This window comes from Camelus bactrianus, chromosome 30, assembly GCF_048773025.1.
Source record: "Camelus bactrianus isolate YW-2024 breed Bactrian camel chromosome 30, ASM4877302v1, whole genome shotgun sequence".
In the NCBI taxonomy this organism is placed as follows: domain Eukaryota; kingdom Metazoa; phylum Chordata; class Mammalia; order Artiodactyla; family Camelidae; genus Camelus; species Camelus bactrianus.
Window position 1 is genome coordinate 10,491,778 of NC_133568.1, and position 19,947 is coordinate 10,511,724.

Genomic DNA, 19,947 nt, shown 5'->3' on the forward strand with positions numbered 1-19,947 from the left:
AAGCGGTCCCCCCTGTGACATTTACTGTGGCCACTTTGCATGGGTGATTTGCAAGCTCTGCAGGAAGGAGGCTAATTATTCCCTCCAGGGCGTCTCGTCCGCACTTAGGGTGACTGCCCGCCTGCCTTTCTTAGTTAGGAGGGCTGACGGCCAGACCACAAGGCACAAGCTTGGACTGAAGTCCAGTTCAGAACCATGAATTTCCTTCACATCTGACCATAGCTGCCATGCTGGGGCTTCTTTTAGGCTAGTGGAAAAGTGGCATTGGGGGCAAATTCCCCGATCCTGGGATGTCTGAAATGCAGGCAGGCACAGAGCAACGGTAAGTGATGAACATAAAACAGCATCCTACTTTCCCAGACAGGGTGGGCAGCATGAGCATTTACACGTGTACCTGCGTCCACAGCAGCCCGAGCACCTCTTGCCCATTTCAGAGAAGGGATGGCCCCTCTCTCTGAGGCGCATCTCTGCATGGATCCTCTCCTTTCATCACCCCTTCTGTCCTGCCTTCTGCATGTTCATTTCTCCCTCTGCTCCTCCCCCCCCCGTACCAACCATTCTCCTCGACCCCATGCCAGTCTCGTTGTCCTAGCATCCCACCCTTCTTCCCTTCCATAAGCAAGTTCAAAACAAAACAGGAAAAAAAGAGAGAGGGAGGAAAGGAGAGTGAGAGACAGAGAAGAAAGGACAGAAGCCCCCAAAGAAAAAGAAAGAAATGTTCCACTCTTTCTGTCTCCACTTCCTCACCTTGCTCTCCTTCTCCAGCCTCACATTACCCAGGCTCCCACCTACCCTTCTCCCTGCAGGAAGTCATCATGGCAAAGGTCACCTGTGCTCTCCTAATCACCAAATCCAGGGGGCCCTGGTCATTGTTCATCTGACTTGACCTCTCTGAGCATTTGACACTGCTGACCTTGTCAACAAGAAGTGACCTTCACTTCTTAGCACTCTCTTGGCTTCCACAACACCACTTTCCTGCTCTGCTTAGCTGTCTGACCACCCTCTTCCTCCTTTGGGGATTCCTCCTCCTCTTCCACCCTCTCGATGTTGCTGTCTCCAGGTTTGGAGCCCTTACCCTCTTCTCTTCTTATTCCGTGTCTTTCCCCAGGTCATCTCACACGTATGGTCTTGACTTACACCAGAGCACTAATAATCACAGAGAGCCCATTTCCCACTAGGCATCTTCCCTGATCATCCCCAAGGACCATGGACTCAATACTTCTAACACTGAACTCAACCACTTTTTCCAAAACCAACTCAGGAAGCCTTTCTAGTATCATTGGTGGCACCACAGTTTATTCAGTTGACCAAGCCCCAAGCCCCAAACCTGGGGGTTATCCATCTTCTCCATTGTCCTTTTCCTCACCCTTCCTTCTGCCTCCTAAACATATCTCCTCCCATTGTTCCTGCCTTCACTCAAGCCACCATGGTTTCTTACTGGTCTCCCTGCCTCCAGTTCCATCACACCCTACCAGCTGCAGTCTACTCTCCACACTGCAAACAATATCTTCCTACTCTCCAGCTGAAGTTCTTTCCAGGGGCTCTCCAGTCCCTTAGGATAAGATCCAAAGCCAGTAGCATGGCACTTAGAGCCCTTTAGGGTGTGGCCCTTGCCTTCTGTGTCATCATCTGCTCTTTCTGTGCAGCACCATGTATTTTATTTTTTTTTTATTTTTATTTTTTAAATTGAAGTACAGTCGATTACAATGTGTCAATATCTGGTGTACAGTACAATGTCCCAGTCTTGCATATACATACATATTATTTGTTTTCATACCACGGCACCATATATTTTAGCTTCTTGAAATACTTGTTACTCCCCAGTGCACCCCACTAGTTCACATCGGTTTTTGCTTTTGTGCATATGCCACGTGCTGCTGCTTATACCAAATGGCTGGCGTGTTCTTCACCACCACCATTCCATCCCGTGCTCCACCCCCATATACCTTGCCCAATCTCTCTATTTCCCCCATTGGACTGTAAGTTACAAGTCTTATTCTTGTTAGCCCTATACTTACACAGTATTTACACATGGTAGATGTTCCATAAATGTTACCAAAAGGATGGATGGATGGACTGATGAGTGGGTGAGAGGGTTGATGGGTAGATAGAGGAGTAGATGGGTGGGTGAATATAAGGTTGGGTACATGATATGTGGGTGGATAAAAGAATGGATGGCTAAATGGATGCCTTGGTGGAAGGACAGATGCATAGATGGATAGATGGTGGCCAGTGCAGTCAAAGAATAGGTGAAATCAATTCAATTTTGTGAAGGCCCAGACTGATTATCATCACCAGTCAACAAAAGTGAGCTCCAAGAAGCAAAATAAGAATTATCCAATATGGGAGAAATTACAGTAAGTCCCCAAGAAAGAGGATGCTGACCCAGGACTTCTAAGCACCTTCTGGTTCTTCTCAGACTTGCTGTCTGGCTCATGAAGCCACTGAACTACTGAGCCTCGGTTTCTCCATCTATTAGGTAGAGACAGTAATGCCCGTGGCCTTTCCCTGTCCCCACTAGAGTGTCACGAGAATAAATGTGGTGGTACATACAAAGTGGGTCAAGATCTCCAGAAAAGATATGTGTTTATAAAGATATAATAACACCTTGCATTTGAGCTTCGCACTTTGCAAAACTCTTTCACACACATTATCTCAACTGACTCTCAGAACAATTCTAGGCAAGTATGATCCCCATTCTCAAGCGAGGAAACTGAGGTGCAGAGTGACTAGGTGACATGCCCAGGGCTACTAGCGAGTAGCAGGTCTTCTGACTCCAAACCCGCAGCGTGTTTTTGAAGACAGCCTTCTGTGGCCAGGTTATCTACTTCCTCGCCTCCCTGAAGAGACCCAAACATCATTGACCCTCTTCTTGATGATTCAAGGTCGTTAACAGGAACTGTCCTCTAGACTCAGCTGTAGAAGCTGGTCCAGGCACACCAGAGAGACCCACGGGGTGGAGGGGCCCCAACTCGAACCTGAGATGCAAGTGGCCCTGTGCATCCTCTCAACCCGGCCACCAGTCTAGACCACGTGCCACGCGTCAGGGCCATCTCCTCTGGCTCCGCCTCATTCTTCTCCCTCTCCCCTGTCTCTCCACTGTCTACACTTGTGCCCATCACTGTGGCTTCCTCGGCCACTGGAGACCCCCCACGTTCCCCTGTCGCCTCTTCTTTTTCTCTCTCTCCTCTTCCTGAGACTTTTGCTCTCGCAGTGTGCCCTGCCACTGCCCTTCTATAAGCCCAGCCAATCAGAGCTCTGGGTTTGCTCCCCCCAGCCACCCAGCCCATCACACGTGCTCTGAAATCTCACTTTTGTGCCTTTGCTTCTGCTCCCAGCCCACTGTAGACTACCTCCAAGGGAGGGAGCTCCTGCAGGCAGAGTCTGAGCTGAGCTTTTCCTGTGTCTGCACTAGGTTGCTTGGGTTTGTTCCACTGAAACCATGCTGTTGGTGAGCTGAGGTGGTCAGGCAGACTGGAAGAAGCTGTGATCTCCAGCGCTTGCTCCCCTCCCACACAGGAAAGGCAGCCCCAGTGGTCCTTCCATCAGCGCCCTCTTTCCCTCCTTGCGGGGTGGCATCCCAAGCGACCAGCTCGGCTACACCCTGGGCAAGCCTTGGACAGCATGCCCCGGCCCTGGGGACCTGCCCCCCAGGGACTCCAAGGTGCTCCCACCAGGCTGCCTGCCTTTCTCCCTCGTTGCTGTCGGGCCTCCCACAGCCTGACTCCGAGCACCTTGGCCTCTCCCTGAGGGAGGATATGATGGGTGTGCCCACAACAAGTCTCCGGCAGAGACAATAGGACAGGAATGCATTAGCTTCCTAACAAACACTGTGTGGGCTCGCACAATTGCCTTGGATTCTCGTCCAAGAAACACATTTCGCTGTTGGAGGGTGCGGGTGGTTTGCCTGCCCCGGCCCGCCCACACCCCTTTCTCTGCCAGAGACTCTGATGAGTGGGCTGCTCCTCCTCAACTCCCCCACCGCAGGGCCTTCAACCCCCCGGTTGGCTGCCCTGCCTTCTCTGTCCATACAGCTTTTCTTCCAACGAGCGATAGCAGGGGAGAGGGACAGTCCTGTCCAGGCAGAGAAGGGCCTGCCCACCAGAGAGTGCCTCCTCCCGCCACTGCTTTTAAATCATTTTTTAATTATGGTTAAAAAAAAAATGAGGTGGTACGGGGGTAATAGCTCAGTTGTAGAGCACATGCTTAGCATGCAAGAGGTCCTGGGTTCAATCCCCAGTACCTCCATTAAAAAAAAAAGAAGAAGGAAAAGAAAAGAAGAAAACGGGGGGAAAAAACATAAAATTGATCATTTTAACCATTTTTAAATGTACAGTTCAGTGGCATTAAGTACATTTGCATTGTTGTACAACCATCACCACCATCTTTCTCCAGAGCTTTTTCACCTTGCAAAACTGAAAGTCTGTACCCATTAAATACTAACTCCCATTATTCTTCCCAGCCTCTGGCAACCACCATTGTACTTTCTGTCTCTGTGAATTTTTTCCAGGTTCCTCATACAAGTGGGATCGTACAATATTTGTCCTTTTGTGACTGGCTTATTTCACTCAATATAATGTCGTCAAGGTTCATCCACGTCGCAGCATGGGACAGGATTTCCTTCCTTTTTAAGGCTGGATAACAGTCCATCATATGCATGGACCACATTTAGTTGGTCCATTCATTCCCTGATGGACACTTGAGTTGCCTCCACCCCTCACCTACTGTGAATAATGCTGTTGTGAATGTGGGTGGACAAGGGTCTGTTCAGGTTGCCACTACTTTTTGACACTCATCTTGGAGTTGAATAAAGCCTTGTCTCCAGAAGATCCCAAGCAGAACAAGCATAAACCACAGAACCGGTCCCCCTTGGCCTACCAGCAGGGATTCATTTATCCAGCAACTAGCTGTCCTTTAGGAAAGCAGAGCCCTGAAGAAATGGAACACAAAACAGGGAAGTTTGGGCCCAGACAGAAGACAGTGGAAAGATCTTGCCCTTGGGACGCTGCCCACAAAGAGCAAGTCAAAGATGGATTCCTGGGAAGCCACTGGTCACCCGGAGGCACGGGAGCGTCTAACAGGGACCCTGAACAGGGTCTCAGGGAAGGAGCCCTGTAGAGTTGTGTCAAGCCTCCTGCTACAGCACGAGGAGCAGCAGGGTCCTCAAAGGCTGAGGGGTGCTCTCTCTGCTCTAAGGCTCCGAAGGTCTGTCCTCAAAAGCTGGCAGTGGAGACAGGCCAAGACAGTGTCTGTGGGGAGAGCGGGACGTGGTCTCCAGCACCCATTCCCTTCCGGAGCTCTGCATCCCAGCAACTGCGAGGGAAAAGTACAATGAAGCCTCCCGTCCTCCCCCACTTCCTTGAGAAAACTCAGCAGGCCGTTGGCGAGAGGGACTATCACACGATGTGATTCTTGGCTTAACGCAGACTTTCCCAAACAGCCGAGTGAAAGATAAGGCTGGAGGGAGGCTCTGGGGTGAAAGCTTGCCCGTAGCTCTGCTTAAGAGCACCCCCACCCCCGCCAAGCCTGTCCCCTGCCCTGGTAGCCGGGATCCAGGGCCCCCAGGGGGCAAGCAGGCCTGGACAGGGGAGGATGTCGTCCAGCCACAAAGATGCAAGGAGGAAAGAAAGGACAGAGAGCCCTGGACCTGCTCTGCCATTCTGAGCCGTCACCCGGGAGCAGGTGGAGGGCAGGTGGGCCTCGGGCTGTAGAAGCAAAGAGGAGACACTTGCTAATCCCGGCCAAGCGCTCTGCTGGCAGGAATACGGAGGCCCCACGAGCCTTTCCAGACAGAAGTCGGAGGGCCCCTCGGAGGGAGAATCAGCCACATTTCAGAGCTGCTAGTGCTCGTGACAGCCCTGGCTTTTCATGTTGCTGGTCATCAGGTTACCTCACTTGTCCCTAAGCCTCGGATCCCCGGAGAAGCTGATCTCAGGCCAGAACATGACCCCAGGTTCCTCTCAAGTCACCGTGACAGGCATCACTGAGCACCTACTGTGTGTCAGCCGCCACGCGAGGTGCATCCAGGGAGGACTCCCTTCCTCCTTCCCACGAGCTCCCTATTCTGCCTGCTCCCCTCTTCCCCACTGGCTGCCACCACCCACTCCATCTCTAGAAGGTCCCTTCCCACCAGACACCCCACTTTCCCCCCTTCTTGAGATTTCTACCAACCATTTTTATTTTAAGGATTTTCTTCCTGCTAAGCACTATGGGAAACCTATGCGGGAACGAAGTCACCGTCAGAAAGAAGTTCCAGCAAATCTTACAGAGTTCTCTTCATATTAGTCCCCATGTTCCCTGCCGAGTAAATGGGGCTAGGCCCACCTTGCCCCCATCTCCGTGCCACCCCAGACAGTCACGGGACCCTCCGAGGCCTGGAACCAGCCCCTCCCAGAGCAGCCTGGGTTGGATGCTGCAGCACACGACTCGGGTATGCCAGCTGCAAAGTGAGTCACCTCCCCCAAGCTTTTTCCAGAACCTGCTTCCCAGTCTTTACTTTGGCCCGCTGGGTTTTCTAGATGAGGGAGGCCCTTCCTTATATGTCCTCCAGGACCCCTCCAGACACTGACTCAGTAGAAGTTTCCCTTGGCCCTCTTTGAGGGTCTGCAGCCCTGGGAGGCAAGAGAACTCCAGAGCCGACACAGGTGTGGAGGGGAGGGGCAGCTGCGTGCTGCAGTGTATTCCTCTGTGTGGATGGATCCTCATTATTTAACCAGTGTCCTGTTGGTGGCCGTTCAAGCTATTTGCAATAGTGCAGCAAAAACCTCACATCCGTGTCATGGTGCTTGCGAGGGAGGGTGGGGGAGCGGCGGGCATGGGGAGTATAAATTCCCAGCAGTGGTCTCACTGGGTCAGAGGGGCTTGATAGTTATCACCAAGTTGCCACCTAGAGAGTTATACCAACTTCTGTTTCCACAAGCACTGTACGTTTGCAGACACATCGATTATGATTTTGCACCATGTACACTCTGGCAAGCTGTGGGGGGTGGAGGGGGCTGGTATCCACAGCTTGCTCACTCTCGCCTTTTCAAGTGCGTGCAGGGGGCTGAGCTGGCGAGGGGCTGCCTTCTGGGGCGAGGCCCTCCCCACTTGCGGACTCTCCCAGCTGGGTGGGTCTTCTCCCAGCCGCTCAAGGCGTATTTGTTAAATACTTCTTGGTGCTTGCTGTGCGCCAGTTGTGGTGCAGGGCGCCGGGGAGAGCCCTGGCCAGAACAGAGGCCCTGCCCTCCTGGACCTTGCCTTCTAGCCTGTCAGACAGACAACAGGCAAACAGGTAGATCATATATCAGGGGTGAGAGATGCTATGGAGAGGAGTGAGCCAGGAGCTGAACGGTGGGATCACTTACACGCGGGCTGCTCGGGGAAGCCACGGTGTATGGGGTGATATTGGAGCAGAGCCCTGAATTACAGTGAGGAAGGAAAGTCTGCAGACCCCGTGGTGGCTGAGAACTCCCCAGTGACAAGCGCCCAAAGGCTCGGAGGCAGAAGTGTGTTGGTGGGCAGAGCGTGCACACCCACACCTGACACTGCGTTGCCGGCAATGTCACCTTCCCTGGATTGTCCCCTGCTCTCCGCCAGCTCATCATTCGAGCAGCTTGAGGCCAACCTCTGCTCCTTTATCCCAGAATGATTTCTTTTCTGCATGTCTGCTGTGAGACCAGTATTCGGCCCAGTTCTTTTTGGTTTTTTAATTGAAGTACAGTTGATTTACAATGTTGTGTTAGTTTTTGGTATACAGCATAGTGATTCAGTTACGTGTACACACACACACACACACACACACACACACACACACATTCTATTTCATATTCTTTTGCGTTATGGTTTACTACAGGATATTGAATATAGTTCCCTGAGCTATACAGTAGGACCTTGTTATCTTTTTTATATATAGTACTATATATATATATACATATATATACATACATATACATATATATATATATGTATATAAAATTTTATATATATCTATTATATATATAGTACCAAACTCCCAACTTATCCCTCCCCACCTTCCCCCTTTGGTAACCGTAAGTTTGTTTTCTATGTCTGTGAGACTGTTTCTGTTTTGTAAATAAGTTTGTTTGTGTCCTTTTTTTAGATTCCACATATAAGTGACATCATATGGTATTTGTCTTTGTCTGACTTACTTCACTTAGTATGTTAATCTCTAGATCCATCCATCTTATTGCAAATGGCATTATCTCACTCTTTTTATGACTGAGTAATATTCCATTGTAAATATACACCACAGCTTCTTTATCCAGTCATCTGTCGATGGACATTTAGGTTGCTTACATGTCTTGGCTATTGTAAATAGTGCTGCTATGAACATTGGGGTGCATGGTATTTTCAAATTAAAGTTTCCTCCAGATACATGCCCAGGAGTGGGACTGCTGGATTGTATGGTAATTAAGTCTATTTTTAGCTTTTTAAGGAATCTCCATACTGTTTTCCGTAGTGGCTGCACCAAATTACATTCCCACCAACAGTGTAGGAAGGTTCTCTTCTCTCCACATTGGCCGGATTCTGACAGATGTACAAAGAGGAATGGGGTCTGGTCCCTGAGAATGTCTCTGGTCAATGCAGCCTACACTGACCTGTCCCCTGGACTCTTTTGACACTGAGTAAATGCATCTTCACCCCCCTGAAAGGGACTGCTTGTGGCTCCTGCTGTGGGAGGCCTGGGCTGGGGGTGGATGCATGGTGACAGAAGGGGACAGGTAAGGAGGGTGTGCGGAATTTGGATTTCGAGGCTGCAGGGGGAACAGTCCATGGGGTTGTATGTGGGTTCACCTCTCCTTGAACACGTCACGCTCAGGTCAGAAACCTTGACTCCAGTTCTCCGTCAGTGGGAGAGGAAGCTGACCCTGAAAATGCCTTCCTCTTGTGCTCTCTTCTTATCCTCCACCCTTCCTTTAAAACAAAAAACAAAAACAACGCATAAATCATATCGACCCACATTTAGCAAATCCCTGCTGCTGGCGGGGCCGTGCTATGTGTTAAAGGGCAGCAGAGATGAATGCCACACCGCCCTGCCTTCAGGAAGCCGCAGTTCACGCCGGAAACTATCTTCCCACTTGCATGGGATGCCGAGCGGCAGGACAGCCAGGGGGTGCTTGGGAGTGAAAGGCAGGAGGGGCACCGTGGGCCGGGGGTGATCCAGAAGTCTCCAAGGAAAGCTGGGCCTTGAAGGTTGGAAAAGTGTGGAGGGCTGAGACGGAGAGCTCCAGGAGACAGAAAAATTACTTGGAGCGGGTAATCTGATGGATATGATGGTCAGCTTGGCGGGGGATGGGGTAGAGACAGACTGAGATGTATTTTGGGGTTGGGAGAAGAAGCATCAGCAGCAAAGGACCAGGAAAAGATGTGGTCTGTGCGGTTTGTGGGGAGCAGGATGGTCGAGTTTCTCTGAAGCTGTGCCTGGAGAGAATTTTTACTGGGGGCTCAAGAAAAACTTGGGGGAAAAAGGCAGAAAGTAACAAATATTGGTGAGGATGTGGAAAAATCAGAACCCTCAGACACTGCCGGAGGGAATGGAAAATGGTGCAGCCACTGTAGAAAACACTTTGTCAGGCCCTCAGAAAATCTCAGCGTAGAGTCACCCCGTGACCCAGCAGTGCCACTCCTAGGTGTGTACCCAAGAGAGGGGAAAACTCGTGTCCACGTAAAAGCTCATACACAAATGTTCATAGCTGCATTGTCACACAGCGGAATGTCACTCTTCCATGAAAAGCAGCGAAGAACATGTGCATTCTACAGCATGGATGGACTTCCAAAACAGGATGTTAAGTGGAAGAAGCCGTTCACAGAAGACCACGTGCTATATGATTCCATTTGATAAAATGTTCAGGATAGATTAAATTTATAGCGCTTAAGGGCGGTGGGGGTTGTCAGGGGGTGGGGAAAGGGGACTGACTGCTAATGGATATGGGTTTCTTTGGGGGCCATGAAAATGTTCCAGAATTAGTGGTAATGGTGGCACAATCTTGTGAATCTACTAAACGTCACTGAACTGTATGCTAAAAATGGTGAACTTGATGTTACGTGAATTATATCTCATTTTAAAAGAGGTGGGGAGGGGGAGGGTATAGCTCAGTGGTAGGGTCCAGGCTTAGCATTCACGAGGTCCTGGGTTCAATCCCCAGTACCTCCATTAAAATAAATTAATTAATAAACCTAATTTACACACAGCCCCTCACTTAAAAAAAAAAAAAAAAAAAGACGGAGAGAGAGATAGAGAGAATGAAATGAGACGAGGTGCGAAGCCTGGGCAGGGGTGCCCAGCCCCAGCGCTGAGCAGCCTGGCCCTGGCCTTGGTCAGGAAGCAGTTTCGGCCTCTGGGTATGTCAACGCAGCCATGGTTTTGCAGGCTCACAAAGCTGGGCCCATGGAGAAGAGTGCTTTGATCTCTGGAAGTCCTCGCTGCAGCCAGGGCCCAGGAGCACTGCGACCAGGGCTGAGCCCCTCTCAGTAATCAGGAAGTCTTTACACTCATTTCATGTTTGCTGACCAGCTGTTCACAGCCGATGATCCCAGCATACTTGCTGCCTCCTTCAAACCCACCTGCAGCCTCACTCTGCCATGGCCTGTAGTCGCCGCCTTCTGACCTGGCCAGGGTGCCCATTCTCCGTGACCACAGAGGTCCTCCAGCTGCTCAGATCCCATCCAAGACATCACTGCTTCCTGGTGCAGGGTTCCTGCTGCCCTCCGACCTTCGCGGGCTGTCTCTCTGACCTGCCCCTTGCTCGTTACCGGCTTTAGGGGGCTGGGAGCTCTGCCCGCCGCCCCCCACCCCACCCCCGCTAAGTGAAGTTCTCTGCCCTTCTCTTCCACAGCTCTTGCAATCTCAGGATGTGAAGGAAGATGCCGTCCTGTGCTGCTCAATGGAGGTAAGCAGTGCGGCTCGGACACCTCCCCCCTCAGACCCTGTGTCCCTCTCGCCTTAACAGCTATGGGGACAGAAGGACAGTTGGAGGCGTCCACAAGTCCCAGGCAAGGATGTATCGAGCTGGGCTGTGGGGTATGGCTTCCTGAGTGCACATGGACTTCTGCTGGAGGTGACAGAACTGCTGGTCCTCTGGAGGGAAGGATGGAGTGCTGGCATCGTCCACTTTCCCTCTGCCCCCTGCCAGACCCCCTCCCCCTTGCCCAGGCACACCATACAAATGACTTACAAGATTCCAGGTGATGCCTCACCCCCAAATATTTCCCTTGTCTTTGGTGATGTGGGGTTTGGGGGTAGATGCTGAGGCTGGAATCCCCGAGGCTGGCACTGTCCACTTGGAAGCAGCCCCCTTGGGAGGGCCCCCTCCTTTTCCCAAGGTGCAGCTGCTGCTCTCCAGGCTCTTCCTTCAGACACCTGGCTCTGGCCCAGTCCCAGGGGCAATGCTGTGCCCTCAAGAAGCAGCCCAGGGACATTCAGAGGGGAGGGCGGTAAGGAGATGGGCTTCAAGGGCCCCCCCCCCCACCAGGGCATGCGCACACCTCTCCGGTGGCCTGTGCCTGGCCTCCAAGGCCACTTCCAAGGAGCTCGGATGTCAGAGTGCCGGGAGCCCAGACAGCAGCCTCACATCTATGGGATGTGAGGTCACCCCCTCCATGGGGCTTCAGGTGGCAGAGATAGGAGAGGAGGAGAAAGCATGGTCTCTGCCTCCAGACAGCTTTTGGTCTGGCTAGGGACAGAGATCTCTCTCACACGCACACACACACACACTCGCACACGCACACACAGAGTGGATGGGACAGTGCAGAGAGTAAATAGGGATACAGAGCATGCATCCCTGAGGAATTAGGAGAGAGAGGTCAGGGTGGCCCTGAGGGGTTAAGGAGGCTTTTGTGAAGAGGGCAGAGCCTAGAAAAATGGGTGGGCTGAGGGTGGGGGTGGGGCAGAGACGGGGACCCAGATCACAGGGAGAGGAGCTGCAGGGGCTGCCGGCTGAGGGTGCCCTCAGCCAGAAGATCGGGGCTCCTCCTCCCCGTGGGGGCTTTTCAAGGTGAGCAGGGGCCTCTCTTGGGGGCAGGCCCTCTGGCTGGCCTTCTGCCCCAGTTCATATTTCTCTCCTCCCCTTTGTATCACAAGTGTGGGCAGGGGTCAGTTCTGGGCTGGGGAGGTGGGATTGAGGGCAGGGGAGAAGGGAAGAGAGGAATAGGAGACCTCACCCCTGCTCTCGGGTTCCTCATGGACACATGCAGGCAATAATGACTAAGCTTGCTCCCGAGAGACATCCTAGCAAGTGAAAATTAACACCATGCCACCTGATCACCTTTGAAGGAAGCTGGTCACACAGCCATTGAGCTTGTGGGTGGTAGTCAAGGAAGGCTTCCTGTAGGAGGGGAGGCAAGTGGATAAAGGGAGAAGCGGCATGTTCCTGGTGAAGACTCTTTTCAGCCCTGGGCAATGGGTGATATTCTGGTCCCTCTTATTCCTCCAGCATATTGGGTGTTAAATGTGGGCTCTCAAATCAGCTCTTTCCACCCTTTCCTCTTCCTGTCCTGCCCCCCACCCCAACCCCCGTGGCCCAGGCCTGCACATTCCTAAAGTAGCCCAGCTATTTCCCATTGCTGCCCCCAGCCCCCCAACCAAGGTGGGTCTGGAGCCCTTTCGGGGCCCCACTCACATCCTAACCTCACTTCTCTGCCCGCAGCTGCAGAGCACAGGCCGGCTGCTGGAGGAGCAGTTGCCCGAGATGATGGCCGAGCTCCTGGCCAGTGCCCGTGACAAGATGCTGTGCCCCTCGGAGTCGATGCTGACACGGTCCCTGCTCCTGGAGGTCATCGAGCTCCACGCCAACAGCTGGAACCCTCTGACGCCCCCCATCACGCAGTACTACAACAGAACCATCCAGAAACTGACAGCCTGACAGCCAGGGTGCCTGGCGGGCGGCCCGCGGGCAGCTGGGGCCCTGGTGCACAGGGCCAGATGGACAGGCGGGAGGACAGGGGTGGCCCTGGTGGGAGAAAGAAAAGGGGAGGAAGGCGAGCAGAGCCGGCGGCCAGTCCAGAGCCAGACTGGGCAGGGATCAAATCCCTAGGAGGAGCGCCCCCAATCCGAGCCCCCAGCCCGAGCATGCGGCAGCTCACACCACACCAGTAAGGGAAGCATGTTTCTTCTTCATGGTGGCCGGGTCCTCCCCCTCCTCACTCCCGCTCCTCCCACCTCCTCCCATCCAACGCGTCCCCTGCCGGGCTGTGTGCGAGGGGTTCATCTCTGTGACTCCTCAGAGGCCTTGGCAGCCCGCACGCCGGGGTACAGCGTGGGTCAGAAAAGACCTCAGAAGGCTGAAAAAGTGGGTCGGAGACGGGCTTGCATTGTTCCCGCAGGCTGTCAGCCGCAGTCGCCAACTGGCAGCAGGCGACGTGTAGCAGATGTCCGGGAGGACAAAGGCAGGCACGGTCCCCGCCAGCCGCCTGTAATTGACGGCCTTTGTCCACACGGGGCCGAGCCTGGGACAGAGGCGTCCTCCTCTAACCTTCACGCTCCACCCTCCTAACTCCCAATCCCCTTCCTTTAGCCCCCAAGCTTCAGGCCCAGGGAGCCGGGAGCCGGGAGAGGAGATGGAGTTCGCGTTCTACTTGCACTCTTTTGTTTAATTGTGTTTTATTTTTTTCAAAAGTCAGCTGCTTTGAAGTCTCCTCTTTCAATGAAAAGGGCCGGCGAGGTGATCACACAGTCAGCACCGCAAAGACCCCCTGATTAGTGAGAGATCAAACCCGGCCCCCTCTGGAAGGAGTCTAGCCACAGACAGCTTGCCAGTAGCCAATTAGGGTAATTGGAAACTTCTGCCCCGGCAGGGGTCCCCGCTGGAACCCTGTGCTCCTTAGCCCCTGGCTTCCAGTACCTCTCTGCTCTCTCATTCCGGCTTTGCTCCCTCAAAGGGCTGATGCTGTCACCGCTGGGAGAGCATTAAACCCATCCTGGCCCGGGGCCTCGCGATGAATGAGGCTGGCAAATTAAAACCAAAACACTAGGTGATGCTTCACCACTGCACACAGACTTGTCCCAAGCTCTTCCTGGGGGGAGACTGGGGGTGGGGGGGCTGCCTGGCTCCCCAGGACTTAGCATTGAGCTAAATGGTCTGTGTTGGTGCCCTAGCCCAGCCCCCCCACAGCCACAGTCTGTGCCCCAGGAGGGCTCTGGGCACTGCAGCCCCAGGGCTGCCAGGAAAGGGTACATTTATTGAGTCATGAGCAGGACCGTCAGGGGACCCAGCAAGCAACGAGGGTGGTGGGGGGTGGAGACAAGGCTGGGGATTCTTGCAGGGGGTGCCACGTCCTGGGAGCAGACCCTTCTCTGATGGCTAGAGAGGAGGGTGCAAATCTGGCCCTGGGGGCTGACTTTGGGTTGTCACGGGCATCTGCACAGCCCATCCCCTAGTCTGGAGCCCACATTTCGATGAGCCCCTGGAAAGCAACCTCAGAGCCCAGCAGCTTCCTCATGTGCTCCTTTGTTGAGGCCAGTCCCTCCCTGGGCCACCTTGGAGGCCCCTGGCTGCCTGGTCCAGTCAGGCTGGAGGAAATTTCCTTTTGTTGACTCAAGTCTGGGAAAGCAGGCAGCTGGGGTGGGGAGAAGCTTCCTCGGCACTCCTTGGGTTTCCTCATCAGCTGCCACCTGCCTGCCAGCCCCAGGATGGGAGCCTGTGCCAGTCCCCAAAAAGCCTGTTGGAGACGAGGCATGGGGGCGCAGCTGTACCTGGAACGCGTCGGTAGCCTCTACCATGGGGCCTGTGCTGCCCCGGGCCTCTGCCTGCCCCCTCCCCAGCCCCTTCCTCCGAGCTCTCTCCAACTTCTCCTTCCTGCCTTTTCCACCTCGGCCTGCACCTTTAGCTCAGCCTGGGGCCCAAGGACACCAGAGGTACCACAGGAGGCCTTGAGGGAAGAGCCAGGTGGATGTTAGTGTGCTTGGAGAGCACACCAGGGAAATCATAGTCCAGAAGAGTGAGGCAGCCCAGCCCCAGCCGGGCAAGCAGCTGCTCCCTGGCAGCCCTCAGAGAGCCGTACGTGGACGGGAATGGGCCCTGCTTCCCTCACATGGTGTGTTTGTGTGCGTGTGTGTGTGTGCATGTGTGTGCGTGAGCATCTATCGAGAACGAAGTAGGGCCGTGGAAGAAGAAAGAGGCCTAGGAATGAGGGAGCCAGTGGAGGAGGCAGGGGAGTGGGACTCAGAGAGCTAGCTTCACAAAGGGGCCCCAGACACCACGCACTCGTGGGGGCTGACGCTCCCTGGAAGGCCAAGCAAGGAGCATCACTAGCACTGGGAGGGGGCCTAGTGCCCTTCCTCCTGACAGCCTTCCTCGGTGGTCTTGCCTCAAGGCTAACCCCTCCTTGACTGTTAGGACCAGAGCGGGAAGAAGTGAGATATAAATATGTATACATATATAAATATATTTTTAATTACGCGTCGTGTCACCGTGGCTCCCGACATATGGTTTATCCCATTGCTTGAAAGCGCTTCCTGGCCAATCTGAATAACAATTTAAGCTGTTTTTCTAAATGCAGGTTGCTGCTACTTTTTCAGACATGGACGGAAAACGTTTAAAAAAAATTTTTTTTTAAAGGAAATAACAGTAAAGCCTAAAGTCTGAGACTCTGAGGCAGCTTCCCACGGGAGACGACTCAGACAGGAACTGGGGGACAGATGTGGGTGCCCCCAGACCCCTGCTGCCTCTCCCGGCTAGGCCCCCCGCTTAGTGAGGGCGGCTGTATCCAAGCTGACCTCTGAATGTATTTGATGGGAGGCTAAACTGGGTATTGCATTTCTAAGGCTTGCGCTGTTTCCCCACTCGCTGGTGGCTTCCTTGGCACACTGAGGAGGCCAAGTCCAGCCATCCGTGTGGAGCCTGTCTCGGTCTCTCCTCCTCCCCGTCAAGACCAGGTAGTCACTGTTTCCCTCCCAGGCAGCCGGCCTGCTCGCCACAGTCCTGCTCCCTGGCCTCGTGACTTTGCCTAAGCTTGGGGACCGCAGCCCCAAGAAGGCCCCCCCTGGAAAAGGCGGGAGCCCCACCCAGCATCCTCCACGGGAGTGTGCACCCCCAAACCCACTTTCGTCTGCTCGTCCTTCCTTAACCAGTCTGTACACCTTTACAGTTTGGGGATTGTCCTGTCCATCCATGTAAATGTAAATGTTAGCTGAGTCGGTATTTATTCTGATTTTTATTTTATTTTATTTTCTCTGAGGGAGGGGGAGGGGGGTGTGGGAAATGTACCACTGATCACGCCCTGGGCAGCTGCAAGGGCGGGGGCCCAGACGGCCGGGCCGCCACAGGAGCAGCCCCGCGGGGCCGCCCAGACGCCAAGTCCCCATCTCTTATCTGGCATCAGAAGCTGGCCAGTGTTCCTCGTCCGACAGACTCTCCAGCCTGGCCTGCCCGTGGAGCCCTCTCCCTCAGCTGCCGGCGCTCTGTTGGGAAACCTCAGGCTGGGCCTTTGAGGACACAGATCAGAGAGAAGGCAACTTTCCTCTGCTCGGGACACTTGCACAGAAGGGCTGCCTGCCTGGCCCGAGCCAGCTGGGAGCCTGGCCACGGGTCCTACCTCCCCAGAGCAGGGGCCTGGGGCTTCCCGCCAAAGCTGCAGCGGAATCCTGCTCACTCAACCGCCTTCCTTCCCTCAGTATGTCCTGCTTTCCAGCTGAACCCAAACTACAAGTGGGTTTAAAAAATAAACCACACCAAAAAGAAAAATACCCTGAATCTGTGTTCTTTGTGATTTTGGCAAAGGGAATCTTTCCCAAAGGCTTTTGTGCCTCAGCAGGTGCGGGCAGGAACCTCGGAGGAGCCCCTGCCCAGGTGATGAGCTGATGAGATTCCCCACAGCGGGGCCGGAGCAGGGGCCTGGGGCCTGGGAAAGACGGGGAGGGGCGGTCCAGGAGAATGTGCGTGAAGGAGACATATGTCCCTCCCCTAAGCTGGGGAATTCGGCCTGTCCAAGATGGGAAGGTTAAGCCAGTTTTGCACAAAATGACTTTTCCACTAAAGATTTGGTTTGCCGCACGTTTAACCACCCCATTCCCAAAACTGCCCCTTCCATGAAAAAGTCACTGTGGCATTTGGCAATGACTCATTCTAAGAAGACTGAGACCTGGGCCTAGCAGCTTTTAAAATTCAGCAGCAAGTGGCTGTCCAGTCCCTGTGGGTCAAATCAGTCTTTCATAAAAGGGACCCAAAGAGCCCCAGTGATTTATTTTCCTGTGATGACATGTTCCTTGTTTTGCACAATTCCTTCCACGGCAAGACATTAGGGACACCGCCTCTTGGTAACAGATCCCCTTTGGGAGTCTTTCTGGATAGAACTTGCCAGGCTTTCGGCTGCTCAGGACAGTGACCAGCACATCCACCCCTTCATATATCCCTACTCTGGCCAAGATGGCAGCCGGGCCAGCCCAGGAGCCCTGGGGAGGCTGGTCCCTGCCCATTACTGAGTCACAGGACACAGACTGGCAGAGGGAGATAACATTTTAATTAAACCACTGACATTTGTCAAGCCGAAGTGTTTTACAGAAATGCAAAGGGGTAGAAGCAGAAAGCACAGGTCAAAATGATAGTTACTGGATGGCGGGAGAGACGGCAGGGAAGGAGAAATTTTATCAAACATTTTTCACCAAAAGGGAGAGGAGATGTTTCTGGGTGATTTAGCTCTGGTGCCAGAAGGTTCTAAATGACTGAAAACTGTGAAACACATGCTCCAAAAAATAAAGGTTTCAATTCTGCATTTCACCACCGTCTCTGCTGACATGGGTTATGTGTCCTGCTGAGAGTGAGTTTCATTTGTACTGGGGTCTGAAGGAGGGAGAGACAGAAGACTATTCTGGGTGAACAAACTAGAACACACACACACACACACACACACACACACACACACACACACACCCCTGACCTCTAGCTGAGAGGGAAAGTGGTCATGTGTGAGCATCGAAGGTCTCTGTTCCCACAGTCCCTTCAGGGCCGCCCGCACACCGTCTCAGGTGGTTCAGCGAAGCCAGCAGATGAGCACTGTTGATTCCTATCTTACAGAGGAGAAAATGAAGTCTCAGAGAGGTGCCACGACTGACCCAGAGCCAAAGGCCGGTCCGTGGAAGAGCCAGGGGCTGGCATGAGAGCCGGGTGCCCCTTCCTCCAGCCCAGAGAGCCAGCGTGTCCTCCGCGGCCTCTCGGCTCTGACCGCTGTAAGCACGGCCCCAGGGAGCCGGCCCGTCTCACCAGCCAGACAGAAGGAGCAGCCAGCTGCCCTCTGAGGCAGCCATGGCAGGCTACACGGTCTTCCCTCTGCATCGACAGAAAAGAGGAGCGTGATGAAACACCCTAAATCAAAGGCTCTCGGAGGGGTGGGGAGGAAGGGGCGCCATGTTGCCAAGTCTGGTGCTGCTCTGTAAAAGGATCTGCTGTAACTTGTGCAGACTGGTCGGACTTCCTCCACGCCAGTGGTCCTCAAGGTGGGCAGAAGGTGAGGGAGACCATCCCGGGGGGCATATCAAGAGGTGGGCCAAGATCAGAATTGCCTGGGAAATTTTTCAAACTATGTGCTGAGAGAGGACACACAGAGACACCAAGGTTTTCGGAATTCTGGTGTTAGGGAGCCCCTCTTCTTACTGGGGGGTACACATGGGCTACACCCTCTGGGGGGTGTGAGAGAGGATGCGTGAGCCCCCACCCCCACTCCAGGAACCTAGCACATGATGACCACAGAGCACAGTCTCAGGAATGCAGAGGTAACATGCAGGGACAGCGGACCACGTCGCTGCGCTCCTCATCTCAATTTGCAATATCAGGACCTGTCACCCGAGCTGAGGGGAGGCTGGCCAGCACATCTGCCATGGGGGAAGGGGCTCCGGGACAGTACTTGACTGTGGACAGAGTACTTACTTGGACCCTGGGCCCTGTTTTGACTCTCACGGGCCCTAGGCCCTTGTATGCCTTCATAGGCTCTTCTCCTTAACATAACATAAAAACTGTGCCTTATGACAATATTGATATAAAGACAAATACATTACTATTCCTTATTAAAACATTTTTTTCAACCTAAAAGTTCATGCCTTCATTCTGATTTTAAAAGAGCTGAAAACATTTTAAGGGCCCCTAAAAGCATTGCGGACCCCGCACTGTGCCTGGCGCATCCGTCCGTCCTGCGTGGACATCTCATCTGAGCCAGAAATCTCACCTTCCCCCACTGCCCACCTGGTTTCAGCACGAGCCCTGGCAGAGGAGGGTGGGCAGGGGTGGCCCAGAGGGCCGCTTACCCTGCCATCTTCCCAGGAAGCAGTTGGCCGATTTTAGAAGCGGAAGCAGTAGCTGCTTCTGCCCCAGACTGGCTACCAGCCAGGCAGCCCGGGGTGTGAGGCCAGCAGCTGTGTTTGCCTGGCCAAGAAGACTCTGGCCCAGAGAGCCCAGCCCAGCACACAGTGCCGGCTCCTTCCCCGAGCTGCTCACACACATTCCCTGGTCACAGTCTCACCAGAGGAAGGAAGTAAACACAAGTCTTACACCCATTTTACATCTGGGGAAACATGTTCAGAGAACCATGGCATCTGCTTGAGCGGTGCTCCATACTTTTCAAATATATGATGCTGTTTGAGTTTCACTATCGCCCTGGCAGGTGACAGACAGTTTTTACTCAATTTTTCTTTCCTTTTTTTTTTTTTTGCTGGGGGATGGGACTAAGTAATTCGGTTTATTTATTTATTTATGTTTAAATGGAGGCGCTGGGGATTGAACGCAGGACATTGTGCATGCTAAGCACTCACTCTACCACTGAGCTCTACCCTCCCCTCCTTTTTCACTCAGTTTTAAAGACAGAAGAAACAGGCTCAGGGAAGCAGTGGCAAACCCATGTTGTGTGACCAGCAGGCACAAGGGCCAGGCCTCAAATTGCTGCCTTCTTAGTCCTAAGAGGGACCTGGTGGGCATGCATGGGGATCAGGCTGAGGACCCAGATTCCTGGCCTCCAGTTCCT

At 53.5% G+C, this 19,947-nt stretch overlaps 1 protein-coding gene across 9 annotated transcripts in view; it reads left to right on the forward strand.

Moving 5' to 3' along the window:
* CTIF (cap binding complex dependent translation initiation factor) overlaps positions 1-13,009 on the forward strand; it is a 283,059-nt gene extending 270,050 nt beyond the window's left edge. For all 9 annotated transcript variants that reach the window (XM_074355340.1, XM_074355338.1, XM_074355344.1 and 6 more), the window contains 2 exons: positions 10,839-10,892; positions 12,648-13,009. In XM_074355340.1, the coding sequence (XP_074211441.1) occupies positions 10,839-10,892; positions 12,648-12,863 (270 nt within the window). In that variant the 3' untranslated portion in view covers positions 12,864-13,009. The remainder of the gene's footprint in view (positions 1-10,838; positions 10,893-12,647) is intronic.
* The last annotated feature ends 6,938 nt before the right edge of the window (positions 13,010-19,947 follow it).